This window comes from Elgaria multicarinata, chromosome 3, assembly GCF_023053635.1.
Source record: "Elgaria multicarinata webbii isolate HBS135686 ecotype San Diego chromosome 3, rElgMul1.1.pri, whole genome shotgun sequence".
Lineage (NCBI taxonomy): Eukaryota > Metazoa > Chordata > Lepidosauria > Squamata > Anguidae > Elgaria > Elgaria multicarinata.
In genome coordinates, this window is record NC_086173.1 from 98,628,768 (window position 1) to 98,649,473 (window position 20,706).

General features: G+C 41.5%; 2 protein-coding genes across 4 annotated transcripts; one reads left to right on the top strand and one right to left on the bottom strand.

The window, feature by feature from the left end:
• The first annotated feature begins 69 nt into the window (after window positions 1-69).
• On the top strand, window positions 70-12,382 carry EMC3 (ER membrane protein complex subunit 3). Of its 3 annotated transcripts, XM_063121056.1 has the most exons (10): window positions 70-105; window positions 418-466; window positions 1,013-1,206; window positions 3,520-3,577; window positions 4,639-4,732; window positions 5,460-5,564; window positions 10,152-10,233; window positions 10,342-10,421; window positions 11,093-11,175; window positions 12,159-12,382. In XM_063121056.1, the coding sequence occupies exons 3-10, from the start codon at window positions 1,052-1,054 to the stop codon at window positions 12,285-12,287; spliced, it is 786 nt and encodes a 261-aa protein (XP_062977126.1). In that variant the 5' UTR covers window positions 70-105; window positions 418-466; window positions 1,013-1,051; the 3' UTR covers window positions 12,288-12,382. The 3 variants fall into 3 exon arrangements, with proteins under 3 accessions (XP_062977126.1, XP_062977128.1, XP_062977129.1); XM_063121058.1 differs by lacking the exon at window positions 418-466 and having other exon boundaries at window positions 84-105; XM_063121059.1 differs by lacking the exons at window positions 70-105; window positions 418-466 and adding an exon at window positions 217-239.
• A 4,384-nt stretch (window positions 12,383-16,766) lies between these two features.
• Window positions 16,767-20,315, bottom strand: C3H3orf62 (chromosome 3 C3orf62 homolog). The gene is made up of 3 exons (XM_063121064.1): window positions 19,783-20,315; window positions 17,774-17,859; window positions 16,767-17,081 (listed from the first exon to the last, which is right to left on the bottom strand). Exons 1-3 carry the CDS (start codon window positions 20,235-20,237, stop codon window positions 16,831-16,833), a joined length of 792 nt encoding a protein of 263 aa, XP_062977134.1. The 5' UTR covers window positions 20,238-20,315; the 3' UTR covers window positions 16,767-16,830.
• Between the last annotated feature and the right edge of the window lie 391 nt (window positions 20,316-20,706).

A 20,706-nucleotide genomic window follows, 5' to 3' on the forward strand; every position in this document is an offset into this window, starting at 1 on the left:
CGCGCTGAGATGACCTCACCGAGCACGTGACACCGCTACCGCCGGGCGCTTGGCAAAAGCGTCACCGTCGCTCCCGGAAGGGTGAAGGGGTAGCAGGCCGGTGAGGTAAGAAGTTGCGAGGGGGTTTCGCTTTTCCCCAGGAGCGAAGTCTTGGTCTTCTCTCTCCGCCCCATCCCCAGTTCGCTCTCCTCGAGAGGAGGAAGAGCGGCTCTCACTGCTGGGTTTCAGCTGAAGTGGAGGTATAAAACTCCTTCCCTCTTCCTGTGGTTAATTTTGAAAAAGAGAGGTGTCGGGGGTCAAGCCTTCATCCGAGGTGCTTAAAGGCCGGCTGTGATTGCTTCATGGCCAGGGGAGGACAGTCTCCACAAGCTTAGCGAGCGTCTGTATTTATTATTAATTTTGTCTCATTAAAAATAGGCTCTGAGGCTGAGCTGTCGCTCATATCAAGCCCTCCTTACTTCTAAAGGTATTTCAAGTTGTCTTATTCCTCGCTCTCAGCCTCTCCTGTTTCTGTCTGTACTAAGCACTGAGAGTAGTATCTTCTCCAGCCTTGCTCTTCCCTGGAGAGCAGTGCCAAGTAATGTTCAAAGCTTGCATAGCTCCCAGTATCTTGCCTTTTTGTACTGAAAGTTGTGGGTGTCTTTTTAAAAGACAAGGAACACTGTAGTGTAAGAAGTGTCTGATGTTGTGGAGTTAAAAAGGTCACTGTTTTGGAGAACTTTGGCAGTCTGAATAGGGACCATCCTTTAAAAGAGCTTTCCTCAACCTGGTGCCCTTCAGATGTTTTGGACTTCAGTGCCCATCAGCCCCACCTAGCATGGCTAATAGTCAGGCATGCTGGGAGTTGTAGTCCAAAACACCTCGAATTGGGGAAGACTGCTTTAAAATAGAGAGCTTGGCCGCAACAGCTGGTCTAATGCTTTTAGAAAGTCAAGGACAATTAATTCCCTTATTTTCTTGGCTATAAGACTCATCAGTTGTTACATCATTCTTTGTGTTCTCAATATTACAGACTGAAGCTGATACGCATGAGCAGAATTATATTTGAACAATGAGTGAACCAGAGCTGTTGCTGGATTCCAATATTCGACTATGGGTGGTGCTTCCCATAGTATTCATAACCTTCTTTGTGGGGATGATTCGTCACTATGTATCTATCTTGCTCCAGAGTGACAAAAAGCTCACACAGGAGCAAGTGTCTGACAGGTAAGAGATGCTTCCAGATGAATTCTTAACTATTCTTTCTTTAATAATTATCATTAAAAGCTCTAGAGATTGGTTACAGTGTGGCTGTATTATTCCCCCAAATGTTTTTAATTGTTGTTGTACTGGACTACAAGAGATGAGCTATATTATGCTTCATTCTGGCTCTTGGTGTGTGCATGCATTTATATGTGGGTGTTTGAGAGTACTAAAGGACCTAGATTTGATCCTGGATGCTTAGTAGTGGCCATGGCTTATTTTGCCTTGTTTAGGCTGGGTTGCCAGCTCTGCCTATTCCTCAGAAGGTCAGGCCTAGCCATGATAACGCAGACTTTAGCTACATCCAGGCTGGATCGCTCTAATGCTCTCTACATTGGGTGGTTGTTGAAGAATCTCCAGACACTTCTGCTGGTCCAGAAAATAGCCACCACAGTTTTGGTGGGTACTCACTCTTCTGTGTGCATAACACCTATTTTACAACAACTGCACTGGCTCCCAATTTGTTTGCAGGCACAATTCAAGGTAGTGGTTAATACCTTGAAAGCCCTACATGATTTCTGCTCAGGATACTTTAAGGGCCATTGCTTTGCTTGCCATCTAAGCCTGCCCACTGCTTAAGATCTTAGGGGAGTTTATCCATAAAATAAGTACATGACAATGCTCATATTTCTGTCCCGTAACCTAATTTATATCCCATACATTATCAATCTGCACACATAACCAAGAAGTATGCAAGGGTTTGTTTGTTTTTTAGTTATTAATGTTTGGAGTTATCAGTGATAGATATAAATGATTTCAGAGACAGTATCTTACTGTTTAACAATATTTTCTAGTGAACCACTTGCATTTTTTTTATAAGGAGATATTCTAGGATTTCATGTTATATTGTGAACATGCACACTCATTGAGGTATTTTTTTTATCCATACATTCAATTTAAATTTCTCATCTAATTGTATTGGAACCTTACAGTCACCACTGAGAATGCTCTCTCAATGTAGAGAACATTTGTTTATAAGGGAAAAGTATAAAAAAAACATCTTTTTCAAAACAGGAGTAGATGTGGGGAGGATCCATATTGGGAAATGTTTAGGCATTTCGGGCTCAAGTTACAGGAAGCGAGATTCCGCCTGGACATCAGGAAAAAATTCCTAACTGTTAGAGCAGTACGACAATGGAACCAATTACCTAGGGAGAGGTTGTGGGTTCTCCCACACTATAGGTAGCTGGACAACCACCTGTCAGGTATGCTTTACGGTGGATTCCTGCATTGAGCAGGGGGTTGGACTCAATGGCCTTATAGGCCCCTTCCAACTCTACTATTCTATGATTATCACTGCAGATCAATGGCAAGTTTGATACTTTTTACCCAAAGTGCAACCTTTGTTCAAAACTCCTGGTTTAACTACTACATTCTATGTCCATCTTTGTTTTTATTAGCTCATGGTGTTTAATTTTATAATTTATTTTGTTGTAAGTTACCCTAAGCTTTGTTTTCTATTCTTAGGGTGGAATATAAATATTACTGATGTAGAGATTACTGAACAGAAGAGAGGGTAGAGGCATTTTACTAGCCTCTGTATATTGGCAAAGACTATAACACAGACTAGAAAAAATAGAACTTCACTTTTTGGCCACTGGAACCTGCCAGCAGGACTGACCAAAATCCACAGCATTATCCTCATTTATGCTAAAATCCATAGCAAGATATTATTTGTAATACCAAGCTATCTAAATGGTATCATAGAATTTTGACTTCTATGTTGAGTCTTTCTGATGTTTTCAAACTTTTATTTTGCAAATGTTTACTACCTTTTCTCCAAATTGTTACTGATCACAAGATGATAGCAAGGGAACCTAAATTGTCGGGAGGGAATAATAAAGCAGTTATTAAAGCCTGCAAAGATAATCTGAATCAGGCTTTAAAACTCTGTAGCAGATTCTGGAATGTCGTGTGATTGCTCAGTAGTTTATGCTTTTCCTAAATGGGGATAATTTCTGTGTCGGAAAATACAAGTATGATGGCAAAGAATAAATTCTGTTGCCTATTAATCAGTTTGAAATCTTGCAAGAGAGGAGGAATCAGTTCCCAAATCAGCCATCACTGATCCCAAAATCTTGCTCAATACATGTCCTTAAGCTCTGCAACCTAATATTACTCTGAAAATGGAAAGCTATATAACTTTTTGATAACTTGTTAGAAGGCTATCTCTTATATTTTGCATCAATGTAACATGTAGTGCTTGTGCAGGAGTATACCTTCCCCCTTTTTTATTTTCCTGTCTCACCTGTCCAGTAATTATTTTCTTTCTTCCAGCCAAGTCCTGATTCGAAGTAGAGTTCTCAGAGAAAATGGAAAGTACATTCCAAAGCAGGTATGCTTCCATATATGTGATAATACCTGCATGTGACATTCATTTTTGTTGTGTGTGTGTGTTTAAATCAATAAAAATATGAAGGGTAAACTTTGTTCCAAGTTGTGGGACATCAATCTTGAATACGTATTGTCAACACATTTGTTCAGCAGACTCGAGCCCTTCTATTAATATGAACATGAAGCAATGCATTGCCAAGGCAATGGGGTGGTCAGACGTGATGCCTGCAGGTATAAAATGTGTCTCTTTAGCTACCTGTTTCCATTTCTAGGGAAAGTGCCCAGAGATGCAAAGGTTTGGGGGCATGGTAGTAAATTGGGTTAGTGGTTACAATAGGGGTACGCAATGTTGCACTCTTGGACACCTTTCTTGACAACTGGTGAGGTGCCCTACCCTTCTTCTTTTTTAATAACATTTTTTACTGGCAGGTGGGATTGCTTAAGTGTGAAAGGAGAACCTCTAGTTGCTTCCATCTTCTTTTCTCATGGATGCTTCCGGGCTACATGGGCTGAGAGATGTTCTTGGGAACTGAAGATGATATGTGGCTGCAGAACAATACTTTCATCTGCAGTACCCCCGTTTTGTGGTAGTGCCCAGGAGAGTCTCTCAGATTTCATAGCTGTTAATGGGAGCATCATATGGCTTTCAGTATCTTGACTTTATTTTATTTTTCATTATTACTGGTAAACTGGAACAAGGAAATTAGCTACTTGAATTGCTGTTGAAGTTACGGTAAATGTGTAATACAATCTGTAAATATGTTTTGCTACATCTAGTTTATAAATCGTGTGTGTCTAAACTTTCATGTGCGTCTAGGAAAAAGAAAATTGAACTTATGTGATGAGGACAAGGGGCTTTTAATCCTATTGATTCAGGTCTAGATACCACCATTGTTGTTTTCCTAGAAATCTGTAAGCACTTAGGAATTTAGAGGGATTAGTTTGAAGTGCAAATGTCAGTCACCCATTACATCAGCTCTTTTACAGAGAATAAAAATGTATTCAACTTGGAAGTCTAATGTCCACTTTTCTTCATCATTAGAACTTGTCTTTTTCTTTCAGTCTTTTCTGACGCGGAAGTATTACTTCAATAATCCTGATGAGGGTTTCTTTAAGAAAACTAAAAGGAAGGTGGTGCCACCATCCCCAATGACAGGTATGTAAGAAGCCTTCCTAAGAGGGTCTTTCTCTTTTATGACGAGTTTGTTATCTTCTAAAACATGAGTGAAAATAGGAACAGCTAGTTTGTTTTTGTTCTTAGAAACAGCCACCAGTCTTGAATACTAGTTAGCATTTTCAGAAAAACAAACAAGCAAGATCTTTTGCATGTCACAATAAATTTTCACTTCTGCCTCATTTATGCTTTCGACATACTTCTTGATGAGTGAATTGCTTGTTTACTCATGTCATTTGGATTAATTATAATGTATAATCACTAAGTGTTTGGATCCTGCTGAAGGCAATGTTGAGATGATTGCAAACTAATGCAGCAAGCTCACCAGTGGGCATGATGCTGAGAACAAGCTGCACTAGCAGCTGCATTTTCAAATTCTAGTTTTAAGAATAAAGAGTTTGCTGGCATCTTCCAGTCCTTAAAATGAGGCAGAGCTGAGAGGAGAACCTGGGATCTGTTGAGAATGAACGAACCCATGGATATTTACTATGTCATGGAGAATGATGGAACCCAAATAGGCCTAAAGGCCACAACCATTCTTCAATAGCAAAATTAAATACTGAAAGGAAGACCAGGCTAGGGTGATCTCTTCAATCATGCCAAGGAGGTTTTCTTGGTTGTGTTTACATGAGTACATCAAGACTTTCAAAAATCCAAGGGATCAGACAGTGTGTATTATGTGTTCATCTGAACTGTGTTTTCATTTCAGATCCTACCATGCTGACAGATATGATGAAAGGAAATGTAACAAATGTGTTGCCTATGATTCTAATTGGTGGCTGGATCAACATGACCTTCTCAGGCTTTGTCACAAGTGAGTTTCAGTCTAAGAATCTAAACTCGGGCAGTCTGTAGGCCTTGGATCTCATTGGCATCCTGATCACCTGCCCAGAGAACTTGTCTTTATGCTTGGTCATTGTGTGAAGTTTGAGAAATAGTGGCCTTGAGCAAGTCACTATTTGTCAGCTTCAGTTTCCTCTCTGTGAAAAGGAAATAATAACTTGCCTCCCCTTGAGGCCATTGTGTTAGCTTGGAACTCGGACTCTATAACAGAGACTAGGAGTGGCTAGCTCACTTCTGAAAGTAATTGTCCCTCTTTCGGTTGTGTTACACTATTAATTTTGTTCACAACCATTGGTCTGTATTTAGGTGTGGGTCACTTCCATGTTGATTGGATCTTGTCTTTGTTTATGCTCTACATTGTCATGTGGCATACCTATTGCTATCTCATGTATTAATGTATCTTTTTTAAAAAAGATCCTTCACTCTGTACTTAAGGTATTTACTTACCTACTAAAGTGACTAATTCATCCCTGATGAAGTGGGCTCTGACCTATGAAAGATGCCATGATATATTGAATCGCTAAAATGCTATTAGATTCCTTGCTTGCTGCAACTGATTTACAGTGCAATGTTCTGCATGTTTACTCAAAAGTAAGTTCCACTGTGTAAATAGGGTTTACTCTGTAATAAGTGTGTAATGCTATACATTGTAAAGGATTGTAGCATATATAGCTAACTCTTTGGGATTTACTTCACACAGCCACTTTAAAAACTCACGAAACACTGGCCACCTTAAAAACACTGGCCATGTTTGCATAGAATGCTAAGCCAGGATTCTGGCAATAGCTGCATGAGAAATAAACAGTTTCTGGTTTCTGTAGCTGTTAAGGGGAGGAGCCAGGAGGGAGAGACTGGGCTGCATGCACCAGCATGCAGCTTGTCACATTAAGCCAAGCCTTGCCAGAATCCTAGTCTACTGTTCCATATGAAAGTGGCCAATATGTAAGTTTTTGCAGTTTATGTCTAATTGTTTTAAAAGGGGGTTGGATAAATTCCTGGAGGCGAAGGCTATCAATGGCTACTAACCCTGATCATTGTGTGTGCTCTTCAGTATTCAAGGCAGTAAGCCTGTGTGTACCAGTTGCTGGGGAACATGGGGGGTGCTATTGCACCATGTCCTGCTTGTTCATCCCTGGCCGATGGCTGGTTGACCACTGTGTGAACAGAGCGCTGGACTAGATGGAACTTTGGTCTGATCCAGCATGGAACTTCTTATGTTCTTATGCTATTAACATCTATCATTAATTACCATCAATGTCACTAATTGAAATGGATAATCCTTGTCCACTGAGCCACATTCGATCATTCCGCAATGTCTTGGCCAACCAGTTTGTAATTCATATAGCATTTGTTTTGCTTCACATGCAGTGATGTAGGTTTCAGATTAGGTCATCAGTCTGTTAAGCCAGGGCCAGACTGGTTTCTTGAGGCCATCAATTACATAAGAATACATGGAATTGACTTACTGGATCAAACCAGCACTGTTTTACACAGTGGTTTCCCAGGTGAGTCAGGCTGGCAGCTTGAACTAGTATTTTCTCTTTGGACATCTTGTAGTTGGTGTATAAAGGATGGCAAAGGTCGGAGGAGAAGCTTGATGTTAAACTTTCACACTTTGATGTCACAGTGACATCATAATAGTCCTGTACATATGTTTTTCTTGAATGAACTTGGCCTGCTTGGGCCAAGCTCAGCTGAGTCTAAATTGTAATGCAGGGGTTTATCCAGGAGGCTTTTATTGTGTACCAAACAAGGGATCTAATACAGACTCTTAATCTCTAAGGGCAACCCTCTGCCATAGGAACATAGGAATCTGTCTTATATTGAGTTTAGACTATGGAACTGTCTTGCCAAGTATTGTCAACACTGACTGGAAGCAGCTCTCCAAGGTTTCAGGTAGACGTTTTTCCAGCCCTACCTGAAGATACTGAGGATTGAACCTGGAAACTTTTGCATGGAAAGCAGGTGCTCTACTATTGATCTATGGCCCTTCCCCTAAAAACACATAGGAATATAACAAGCTGCCTTAAACCAAGTCAGGCCATTGGTCCAACTAGTTTCAGTAATGTCAGCACTGACTGGCAGTGACTCTCCAGAGTTTCAAGTGGGATTCTAATCCTTACCCAACCTGGATATACCAGTGGCTGAACCTGGGACCTTCTGCAAGCAAAGTGTGTGCTCTACCACTGAGCTGTGCATTCTCCCCATCACCCAGTTGCAGCCCTCCTATTCCCTTTAGGCAGAAAGTAAAGAGTTTAACATCCTTATTTTGAAATGAATGTCAAATTGTTCCCCATGCAGCATGCTGTAGTATTTACTTTGTATAGACACACTGTAGTGTGAGATTACCTCCTCTCATTCAGGGAAGGGAAAGTCCTAGTATGCAGATTGTTGCAATAATGTTTGTCTAGCAGTGAGTGAGAAGCACACTTAAAATAGTAAATGTGTTCACTGAAGTTGGCTGGGGGTCAAACATCAAATTGTACCATCTGCTTTATTGCAGCAGCAGATGCTGCTAAAATCCTGAACCCAGTCAGTTTTTCAGTAGCTATTCGTATACCCTGTAACAGCAGTGGCTTATGCATTACCATTGGCAACTGTACTTTCATATGGATAAATTGAAACCAGATGAAGCTTCATTTTTTAAAAAAAATCTTTTTAGGTGATTTCAAAACACTTCTAAAATTGTTGAAGTAAAGGAGAGAAATTCTGAAATTATTGATTTACTGCTCCTTAGGGCTATTATATATACAGAAATTGCCTTATACCAGATCAAACCATTAGTCCATCTAGCTCAGTATTGTCTTCTCTGACAGATAGCAGGTCTTCAGGATTTAAGTTAGGAGTCTTTTCTAGCTCTACCTGGATATGCCAGGGGTTAAATCTTGGGGGTATTACATGTAAAACATATTTACCTGTGTTGATGTTCTGCTCGTTTGGTAAGCACTCTGTCAGGAAGAGAACATCTCATGCAAGAGACATGAAATGACTGTTACTTCCGAGGGTTTGTCTTACTCTGTTGCACCGCTGACCGTCTTTTCTCTGGCCCCTCCTCGTCACACCTCGGTCCCTCAAACCGATATTCAAAACTACTTTGCCACAGATACTTTCTCTGCCTTGCTCAAACCACATGACACCATTCATCCAGTCCCATCCTTGACTTCCCATCCCCTTCTGCATCCAGCAGAAACTCCTCCCTGCCACTTAGGTCCAGAACAACCTCCCAGAAGAATGCCTCTTTCAACTCATTTTTTCTGTGAAGCTCTTGGGTTGGATCTAGCATCTCCTTTCTGCAAAAGGGAGAGATCTTCTCACACAAGGGCTCCACTCACACAAGGTTCCTCAGATTAATTTTGGGGGATCCCCTCCCTCACACAATAGATCACACCATCTCTCAGGGTCTCCTGCCTCTGTGTAGTAGATAGGATGGAGGGGCTGCCCTGGGAAAGAGCAGTATAAATCTGGATCCAAGCCCTTGTCAACCCATTAGTTGGGGAATTGGGTAGGCAACCTGTTCTGGATGGGGTTGCACTCCCTCTGAAGGAGCAGTTGCATAGCTTGAGAGTACTCCTAGATCCATCCTTGTCACTGGAGGCCCAGGTAGACTCCATGACCAGAAGTACTTGGGGCCAGTTTCAGCTGATCCACAAGCTATGGCCTTTCCTGGACAAGGATAACCTAGCCACAGTAATGCATGCACTAGTAACTTCCCGATTAGACTACTGCAATGCACTCTACATGGGGCTGCTCTTGAAGACGACTCGGAAGTCGCAGCTGGTGCGAAATGTAGCAGCTAGTCGGCTGATCGATACATCCCACAAAGACCATATAAGGAATTGCACTGGCTGCCTATATGCTTCCAGTTGGAATTCAAAGTGTTGGTAATGACATTTAAAGCCCTAACCAGCTTGGGACCTTGGTACTTGAGGGAGCGCCTCTCTCTATATATGTCTGCCCGATACTTGAGTTGTGTTGGAAGAGTCCTCCTCCGTATCCCACCACTGTGAGACATATGCTATGGTGGGACATGGGAGAGGGCTTTCTCTGTTGTGGCATCCCAGCTGTAGAATGCCCTTCCCTTGGAGGCCCGACTGGCAGCAGCACTGGCTTCATTTCAGCACCATGTAAAGACATGGCTTTTTAACAAAGCCTTTGATGGCTAAATTCACCAAGCCTGCACACTGTTTTAATTGGTTTTTACTGCTTTTAAATTCTATACTGGTTTTAGCTGAGTAATGGTTTAATTTGTTTTTAGTTGTGTATATTTGTTTTATAATGTGTATATAATTTTATCGGTACGCCACCCTGAGGTTCTAGTGATATAGGGTGGAATACAAATGTAGTAATAATAATAGTAATAGCCTAAGGGGGTGGGTTCACATTTGTTTCTTGTTTATCTGATCCCTCTCCCTGCCTTCTTTGTTGTTGTTTTTAACTATAGACATTTCAGTTCTAAGCTCCATGTAGAAAAGACCTATCTTCATTTATGTTCCTTTGGCGATTACTGTGCAAATTAGTGCTAAATAATAATTGTTCTGTGATTTTTTCTTTCTTTCAGCAAAAGTCCCCTTTCCTTTGACACTGCGTTTTAAACCGATGCTACAGCAGGGTATTGAGTTGCTTACTTTGGATGCATCCTGGTAAGAACCCTTCATTGTTCGACATTGTTAGAACTGAGAAAGCTACTGCACAACCGTTAATTTGGCATTCATGTATTTAAGTGACACCTAATATCTTTGATTTGTTAGGGTAAGCTCTGCTTCTTGGTATTTCCTAAATGTATTTGGACTTCGAAGCATTTATACCCTCATCCTTGGCCAAGATAATGGTAAGCTATTGCTGTTTGTTTGCCATATTAATGGGGCAGTGGAGACATCAGGCCACACCTAATGACTGCTCCTCTACGAAGGCGTTCTGAGTTAATTTATTTTGAGTGAGTCTTACCATTACCAGAAACTATATCCGTTCAAGTGGTTGTTTGCCTGTGGATCAGTTCAGTGGCCTTAATTCTAATAGTTAGGTGGCAAGAGTTAGTTAGGCATGATCTCAACATACTTTTCTTGAGACTTGTAACTAAATTGCCATAGATTTTCTCGCCTAGGAAATCCTTTCCTTCTGGTAGCCCTGTCTGTTTGAAACAATGATAGTAATATTGGTAACTGAGTCAGGACTCATAAGAAACACTATCTACCTAATGCAAATTATAATGTACTTTAGTGGTAACAAGACAAAAGGCTTGTTGTCTGTTAAGACTAAAGAAAATTGAGCTTGTTGACTGCTTGGCTTCCTACTTTTTCCTTCTGCCTAATTTTGCAGAATGCTGGTGGGTTACTTGGCTACCTACCCACTGGGTACAGCACTATATTGATCATGTTCTGGAAAATATCTCCTTCTTAGCAACCATTGGACATGCTGGGTGGGGATGATGAGTGTTGTAGTCCACATTAGGGAAGGCTGTTTTATAGAGTGACATGAACCACTCTTCTTTCCTATTTGCAGCTGCAGATCAGTCCAGAGTAATGCAGGAGCAGATGACAGGGGCAGCCATGGCCATGCCTGCGGATACTAATAAAGCATTTAAGGTTTGCGGCTTCTCTTCCAGCTGCAGGAATGAGCCCCTCAAGTTCCATGTAGTATTGTTTCTATTCCTTGAATGTGAAGGGGAAATACTTCAAAAGCAAAAATACTTGCAAAATGTGTTACTGTTAAATGCATGGGTTAGGCACGCATGCTAAAAACATTTCTAGGGAGATTGAAAAAACTGTTGTAATATTCTCAAACTGTTCTGAGATTCTTTGGAAGTTCATTGGGCTATTGTCAGTGAGAAGATGAGTGATGGTGGACAAGTTACTGATATGCACAGCTGCAGGGAGTGTATGTGTTATATTGCACACCCAGTTAACACTGGGCAACAGTGAGCCACAACAGGCTTGGCCAGTGCCCTGCAGACTCCAGATGGAAGTTGATACGATTGAGTGGTAGGGTGTGGGATGGGAGAGATTCCCCGATACATTGAAAACTAATACGTCAAGGAGAAGCCTTTGCTAAAACCCTTTTTGTATAGGGTAACATTCAGTCATGTGAGCCACCATCTCTGGACAGGCATGGTACTGTATTTCTTTGATTCTAAGATGCACTTTTCCCCCCATATGTAAACATCTCTAAAAACGGGGTGCATCTTAGAATCGCGGGTGCGTTTATTATTTCTTAGAATCAAAGCTTTTTTTCTGTTGGTGGTACTGAAATTAGTGTGCGTCTTACAATTGATGGCATCTTAGAATTGAAGTAATATGGTATATAGCTAGACCCACCTGCCCAGATTGTTTTCAAAGCCTTAATGCTTCCTCAAGCCAGCCGTTGCAGGAAGTTAATCACTCTTCTGTACCTAAACTAGAAATACCCACATAACCTCATTCACAAACTTCACAGTGTTCTGGTGCGGGATTCAGAGCCTCACTAAGGCAGAACACTGAGCAATGCCTCTCAAGATGGGGTTCCAAGAAGGGAAGTAGGTAGGTGGGGCACTTCTGCTGGCCCTGTCACTGCTCTTTCTTTGTCATTGCAGACAGAATGGGAGGCTCTAGAACTGACTGACCATCAGTGGGCACTGGAGGATGTTGAAGAGGAACTCATGGCTAAAGACCTCCGCTTTGAAGGCATGTTTAAGGAAGAGCTGCAGACATCTATGTTCTGAGATTCTTCATATGGTTGGCATTAAATCAGTTATGTTTAATTCCTACAGTGTATCTTTATGGATGGCCAGAATAAACATGATCAAAATTTCTGTGAGCTATGTAGCTGCAGGCAAGAGTCTTGCTTCTGAGGTCTCATCTGAGGTCTTTTGAGTCATGTTGGAACTCTGGTGTGACAGCTGCTGATAGGACAGAGTAACTACTAAACATGTAGCCATTAACCAAACTTCCTAGCAGAAGCTTTTGTAAGCTCAGGACCATTTGAAATTGACAGTGAGTTCTTGCTGTTTTTCTAAAATCAACTAACTGCTAGTCTAGAAATATCTTAAGTGTTGTTCAGTGTCTCTTAATATTTCTCAAAATATTGGTACAGGATTCTGCCCTGAAGCTTCTTTCATTACCAGGGTTCAGCCTTACCACCAGTCCTTAAAGGCTTCAGTTAAGGTGGAGGGAGCTTCTAGAGACATTGTTCTCCCTGCTTGTTGCCATTCAGCGGTCCAGACACTGAAGTCCTTTCCTGAGTCTACAAGGCAGAATCCGTTGAGAAGACCAAGTGGCCACGAGCTGCACTAGGAGGCACCTCCTCTTCCTCTCTAGCCAGTCTTTCTCCTGCCTCTTCAGTGGCTGGGCTGGGCTGGGCTGCTTCGCCGGTAACAATACTGATTTTGATCTCAAAAGCAAACAGTTTGGTACACTTCAACATTAGCTGACATCAGCCCCTATAGATTTCTTTCACTTAAGAATTTGATTGGAATGTTAGTAAGACATGAAGAGGAACCAGGGGAAATTCCCTTTTTATTAAGAGATTGCTCTTGTCTTTGGCTTGAGGTCTTACCCTTATTGCTACCTTAAGGAACAAGCACCTAAAGTCTCTCTGTGTGTATGAGCTAAAATACTTTGTGATTTGTGTTCCATTGCTTTTTGTATGTATAATCAAAAGACAATACACATTCCTAACATTCATAATGCTAGAACTAGATTGACTGAAAAAAAGGTTCTTGTTTATTTATCAGCCAAAACCAGAGAGTGGCTATGGGTCAGTTATCATACTGTAATAGTTACATAGTACAATAGATAAAAGGCTGTTGAAGCTGTATTCTTTCTTCTTAACTATCTGGTCAGAATGCAAGCATTTGAAATACTTGGGTGTTGGTGTATATGTGATGAGCTATGCTTTTTATGCATGTGACAGCCTGTGCTTTTATGCAGTTGACTCCCTCTTGTATTTTTAAGAAACAATCAATTGAACTGAACTCTAGTCCAGCTCTTGAGGCAACAGCTAGTGCCCCTAGCAGGAGTGGGGAATCTTTTTCAGCCTACATTGCCCCAGTGGAAACCTAATGGGAGCTGGCTGCCTGCCTGCCAGCAGTGGATGGGATCTAAATAAAGCAGAGTCACTATTTCCCTCACGCTCTCATTGAGCCTGTTCAGACAACACACTAAGCCATGGTGGTGTAGCCACCATGGTTAGGAATAGTTCACACAACATGCTAAGCCACAATATTTACTTCAAAACACTTAACCTGGTTTAACGTGGTTTAGCATGTTGTCTGAATAGGGCCGTTCTCACACATAGCAACATGAGAAACAACTTGCAGTGAGAAGGAAGCTGAACCATGGGATCCTGAAGCATCCTTTTCTCTGTACCTCAGCTGTTTTCCAGTAAGCTTAGCAACCTTGGTTTCGGGGGGAGGGGGAGAACATGGAGTAGATGAATGCTCCTCAGTTCACTGGAAGAGGGGAGTGCATATTTGGGAATCACCAATTCAGGATGCTCCAAGTACCCAATATGGGGGCTGAGCCTTCAGGGAATGGGAGGGGCCTTGGCTGGACAGAGAGGCCTCCCAGGCCGGAACCCACCTACAGGCCAGAGGTTCCCCACCATTGCCCTAAGGCTACAGTTCTCATCCCATACTGGTTGGGACTAATGTGCATTCCAGGTACTTTGGCTTTCAGCTCCCAAGTTGGGGGAAGGCTGCTTAAGGGAGCTACATCTGGCCAGGTCCGTGAGGCCCAGATCTGGATTGATCTTCCTTGCTGCAGCATGGCAGATGTGTTTAGGATTAGTGATGCAAGCTTCATGTCATCTCTTACTCTTTAATGCATTAAAGAAACTGTTTAGTAGTAAACTTCAAGATGTTTGCATTTTATTTGCTACTGCTGAGTCAGGCACCTTGCTTCCACACATTGTTATACTTGTGTGGAAAGTGGTTTTACACATCAAGAGATTGCTTCCACCATAACGTAATTGAAAAGCAACAGCAGAGATACTTCCGTCACTAAATGCTTGGGGTAGAGGGACATGGGTACAGACACTGGTCTCCTCTGTGTTTATGGCAAAGTCTTGGGCTGTTCTTCAACAATGATAGTGGACATCTTTCTGTCTTTGCTATATATGAAGCAGCAGTTACTGTTCTGGATTATAAACTTGCTATTGTGAGGCATGAAGGAGTTTTCTATCAAATGATGCTTTTTACAGGGACAGGTGGTAGAAAATAGCAGCTCTACGTATTTACTTTGATTGTTCATTGAATATATTAACTTCAGTTTTAAAAATGTTTCATTGTGTCTCATACTGTCCCTGCAAACTAGTTTTTCTTATAGCTTGTAAGAACAGCATGAGTTTAACAAATGCAACCCAATTTTGCCTTAATGTAGATCACTGGTGTGGAACCTTTTTTTCTTCAATCTATAGGAAAAGCCTATGGGGGTGGGGTGGGGAGTGTATAGCCAATGTTGGACAAAGTTTGCAGCATTGCACAGGGCTCTTTGCCACCCTATCCCTCTGTGTGTACCATTCCACATAAAATTAGGCTGAGAGTTGCAGATTTCCCACCCCAGATGTAGCTAATAGGACTTGTACCATCTTGCCTCTTAAATAGTATTAATGGCATGCTTTGAACGTGCCCTAGTTGTAATGGAGAACTGAAGATGTCATTTCAATGGGAACAGTGGCTAAGTGAAACATTCTGGCATTTTTATGGTATGTCTCATTTTGTTGCAAAACCAGGCCAAGAATCCTTGTCTGCATCATTTGAAACATTATAGAAACACCCATTTTGATCCTTTTGCCATAGTTTATCCATTTACTGTGGGACACTGTCCTCCGATCAAAGTCATTGACTGGGTTAACTCAACATGAAGGTCCACTCTCAAGGGTTGAGTATGGGTTGTCATTGAACTGTGGAATTGTGTTGTCTGAACCCAGCCATACTAACAAATTCTGGTTTATTAACCTGAACAACCCACAATTCATAACTCAACAACAAACAATGGGTTCTCTTCATGGGTTGTTTGTGGCTATCAAACCATTGTTTGTTAGCATGGGTGGATTCAGAAAACACAATAACCCACAGTTCAACAACAACCCACACTAAACCCATACTCACCCCTTGTCTGAACCCAGTACTTGCTGGCACCAGTTTGTAGGAGACCCACCACCAACAAAATCTTAAGCACTAAACATTTGTAAAGGAAAAAGTATTTACACCATTTCCTTCTATTGTCATTAGCAGAGCTTTACCCATAAAGCAGTTGAAGTAATAGCATTTGTAAATCAAGGAGACAGCCAAAAGACAGTTGAGCATTTCATCCAATCCTAAGTAACTTAGCTTTAGCGTTTTAAAGTAGGTTATCTAGAACTGAAGATGGATTTATCCAGTTTCTATTCTTCTGAAGATCTTTTCTGTGTCCAAGGTGAAAGCATAGACATGTCTGGCTTCCCTCACCAAAAACCTTTACGTATAGTCTTCAACTATCATAACTTGGGATTGTGGGGACACAAGAACCTGGCATTAACTCTGGATCTTTGGTTCTAAAATACCTCCGCCTGGGCCTACAACCCTTCAGTTTTTACTGATATTGATAGATTATACATTGACCGGGTTCACATGATTGCTATAGCTCGTTAGTGTTCTTTACGCTGCGCCACCTACAGGCACTATCCTGAAAAAACAACCCTTGCATAACCTTAAAGCAGGCCTTGGGTTCTGCGAAGGTTATTTAACCCTCACATAACCAGCTTTGAACAACACAAAAAGCTGCAGTTTCAGCTTGACTATTCAAAATGGCCACCAGCACACACCGTTTTAAACAAGCCATGGTGGGCTGTTTGATCAGGTGCACAGACTCCACAGCTTCATTCATGGAATCTGCCCCTCAGGTCAAAGCTATTTTCCTGCTACTATGCTATGGACAATGTAGAGCTAAATATCAAGTGTTCAACAAATGTTTCATATGGAACCATGACTTAAGTAATTGTTTTGTATCCCAACCCATGTGCCTCCCCTCATTATGAAAAAAAGCTGTATCTTGAAAGACAAATGGACAATGTCTGATTGGTAGTAGTTGGTGGGTTTTTTCTGTTCCTAGATAAAGTTTGTTCGTTGGCCTATGGCAAAAGTACTATAACTTCACACAATGTTGTGAATCACTTGTTTTAATAGTGCATCTTGCAACTGACAGGATTGTTTGCCAAAGTGTCCATGGTTCAGAAGGCTTATCAAGTCTTAAAACTGAAGTAGCTCACACCTTATACCAGCCTATCTAGTGCAGCTGGTGTAAGGCGGAGCTGTTCAGTCTGTATTCCTCTTCCATGTCCAGCAATGTTTCAATAATTGCTTCATCCTCTGGGCTGTACTCCAGGACCTTTCTAAAACTGCTCCTCACATCCAAATCCAGGGCTGAGGACTCATCTAGAGGAAACATTTCACCTGAGATCCTAGAGATTTGCTCTAGTTCATTCACAGAATCTGATTTTCTTTGCAGCCTTTCTGCTGGCCAAACAGCTGAGTTGTCTTCAGTGTAAAAACAAAAATACAACATATCAGTTCTTGCTTCAAATATCTGCTTAGGCTGATGAAGATGATAGAGTGATTTTCAAGATAAACAACCCCAGTCACTCAAGTCAGAAAATGCAATTAAAATTACTTCCAGCTAATACAGCAAGATTGATATATTTTATTTGGCCAACATGTTAAGTAGATGCAAGTACTAGCTAGTTGTATTACCTCATCACAAATGTGGATGAAAGTTCTTCTGAATAGCTGCATGTTTGTCAAAAACTGATGGATTGAAGGTAAGTACTTAGCAAAATGTTAATGGGGTAATTCTAACTAAAGAGTACTAATCTGGCCACTGGCACACAGCACCCCTTCCCAATCATATGCAACTGTCCCCCAAGTATTAAGGCCATATTTGTCATGGTTAGCTCTTTGTGCTTTTCAGGCCATGGTCTTCTGTTGGACTTATTTGCCATGGTACTCATTGCACTAATGCACTCATTCTAGCGTCTATTTGTTAAAATATTACTGATTGAACAAGCATCATATGCCCCATGCGGCAGGGAAATAATACAGATACCTCTCCCTAAATACTATCAAACATATACAGGCTCCCCCTGTTTTCATAGGCATGTAACACCACTGCCCTTCACAGACTCAGTTAAAGAAGACAGCCACATCCATAGAGCTGGGCAGACATTGCTTACCGCTGATATCAGCAAGACCTTTCGGACTCTGTGGAGGGACATCGCTGGCACTTGTTTCTGACTTCATGGACCTTTCATCAGTTTTGCTAAATACCACAAAAACACTTTGAACAACACAAAGCCAATTTCCTTCGTACAGGAAACACTCTCGACAAGATACATTCTATGATGTACTATCATTTATCCCGGTAAACAATAGAAACTGCAGCTTTCTGAATCATGGGAACAGTGGTTTAGAACATTGGTGTGGCTATTCCTATTCTGTTAAGAAATAAGTGCTCTTGCACCTGTGTGTCTAGCAATGTGTGAAACGATCTACAAATGTTAATAGCTTCTAGGCTATGTGGGATCTTTAGCAATGAATCTGTAACTATCTCTGCTTTACTGTTCTTGAGGAAAGATTAGTGGGGAAACAAGAATATCCAAGGTTGTTACAACACAAGGACCCTGTTCAGAAGACACCTTTAACCATGGCTTTAACTACAGCAAATAAGCCTTTTTGCCTTATTCACTGTGGTTAAAGTCATCGTTTAAGGTGTCTTCTGAACAGGACCAAGGACTTGTGCAGTCTGCATATTGAAGATGGTGACATGAGATCTGTGGTTTAATGCAAAAACAAACACACCGCCAATGGGGTGTTTTTCTGATTTTAACATGAAGGTGACAAACATGACAACATACAAGATAAGATAGGGTGACCATATGACCGGATTTGCCCGGGTTTTGGGGGACAAATCCAGGAGGGGAGGGGAAATCCGGATTTTTCCAATCTTCCCCGGCCAAAGAGCAGCTCTAATGGGAATTAACAAAAATGCTTATAACTCCATCATTTTTAAAGATAAAGACATGAAACTTGGCACGATGGTAGCTCTTAGGAAGGGCTTTAGTCATACCAAATTTGAAACAGATCCGTTCATCCATTGATTTTTTAGGATTTTTTTAAAAATTTAGGTTTTAAAATTACTATTTTTAAAATTGTCATTTTTAAAGATAAAGAGATGAAACTTTGCACCATGATAGGTTTTAGGTAGAGCTTTAGCCATATCAAATTTGAAACAGATCTGTTCATCCATTGACTTTTTAGGAATTTTTTAATAATTGAGGTTTTAAAATTATTTTGTAGAACAGATTTGTCTTAAATGTGTGCTGTAAAATCAGACATGTGACCAAGGCTATGTTCGGGTGGGCATGGCCCCCTTTGGGGGCTGACCATGTTGTCCTCCTTTTTGGTTTCCAAAATATGGTCACCCTAGATAAGATGGCTGAATAATTTTTGTACCTCAGCCAGAAAATTGCAAGTAGCACCTCCTCCCCACAGTTATAAAAAAAATGTGACTAAGGCTGTAATGTTTCATATACTTACCTGGGAGTAAGTCACATCAAGTTCAGTGGAACTTACTTCCAAGAAGATCTGTATAGGATTGTGCTGTGAGTCTATACTTTGCTGCAATATCTGCCTAAAAGTATGCAAGGCTCGCCCTACAACTTGCCTGAAATTACCGGGGCTCATTTTTTTTAGAAAGAGATATTAAAAAGTTTCAGTGATTTGACTGGGCCTGCTCTCCGCCACCAGTCAGTTGAGCATATTGCCTCCCTAATAATCACAGCCAAGCTTCAATGGTATCATTCCTAGCCTATGCCTGTATCAAAGAGCTTCCTGTAGTGTTCTAATCCTGCCCATCTCATAGGAGTGACCATTTTTAGAGAGACCAGAAGAGGGGATAGTCACATGGTAGTTGATGTTTACAGACAGAGGCAAAATGTGGGTGGACAGTATAAAGCTAAGTTTCTAGCCAAGCCAAGCCTTGCTCTATCATTCAGCAGAGTGAGCATAAGCATTGCTACCAAGTACAAAATACTTATTCCTCCCACTCCCCCACCCCAAACTGGGGCACTATAGGTGCCAACCTCTTAGACCAGCAGGAACAAAGATCAACAGCCATCAAACAGCCACTCAAGGTGCTATTCATGGGAACACAAAAATTAAGCCTGCACCAGGCAAAGCATACCTTATTAGATGTCCTTTTTTCCATCTCTCGCTGTCTTCCAGGTTGAGAAAAAACTGCCTGTCAGCCACAAAGATTGGAGGATGTAGCCATGTATTTTCCTTGCTTGTCAATGGTTCCCGTTTTGTACATGGAATGTTGGAGGCTACAGTCACTGGAATGAGATTTGGCCTGAAAAGGGGATTCTCTTTTTCAGGAGCGTTAGAGACCGGTAAAGACGGCTGAGGGCAACACACGTTGGGAGGAATGGGCTCTCCCTTGGGATTAAAGAGATCTACACTGGGGGGCGTAGAGGGCTGTATTATCAGCAAGTCAGAATTCTGGTCAGTCGTGGAATCTGGGGAAGGGGGGAAAGGAATGGAGAGATCTTCCATTGCTCTGTCAATAGCTGCAGTTAGCTTCTTACGGCATCTGCTTAGCTTTTCAGACATCTCACCTGAAAGGGAGAAGTACCTCATTGCTCGGAGGGCTGATGCCTTAAGTAAAGATACATTTGGAATATACAAACTAGCGAAAGGCAATACCAAGCTGCCAGTCCCTCCTGAGGTGGTGTAGTAAGCCAATCCTAGAGTTTGTCATTCATCTCCAAACATACAATGTCTCTAAAGCAAATCCATCACTGAATGTTAATAAGTTAGTCTAAAAACTCACACACACATGGATTCCCCCTCTCCCAGACACAGGGCTTGCCCCAGATTTAAGCTGGATCAATGGCACAGTTGGAAGTGGATTTCCCCACCCACCCCTTCATATGGCAGTCTCTCTAGCCCCCTGAAAATGCTACCCAGAGAGTCAGAACCTACTAAATGGGACAGAGGGATCTTCCGCTCGCACAAGATCCCTTCATCTCATGAAAGGCAGATCGTGGACCCAACCCACTGTGATTTTTCAAATATTCATACTGCCAAGTAATAATTGTACACATAA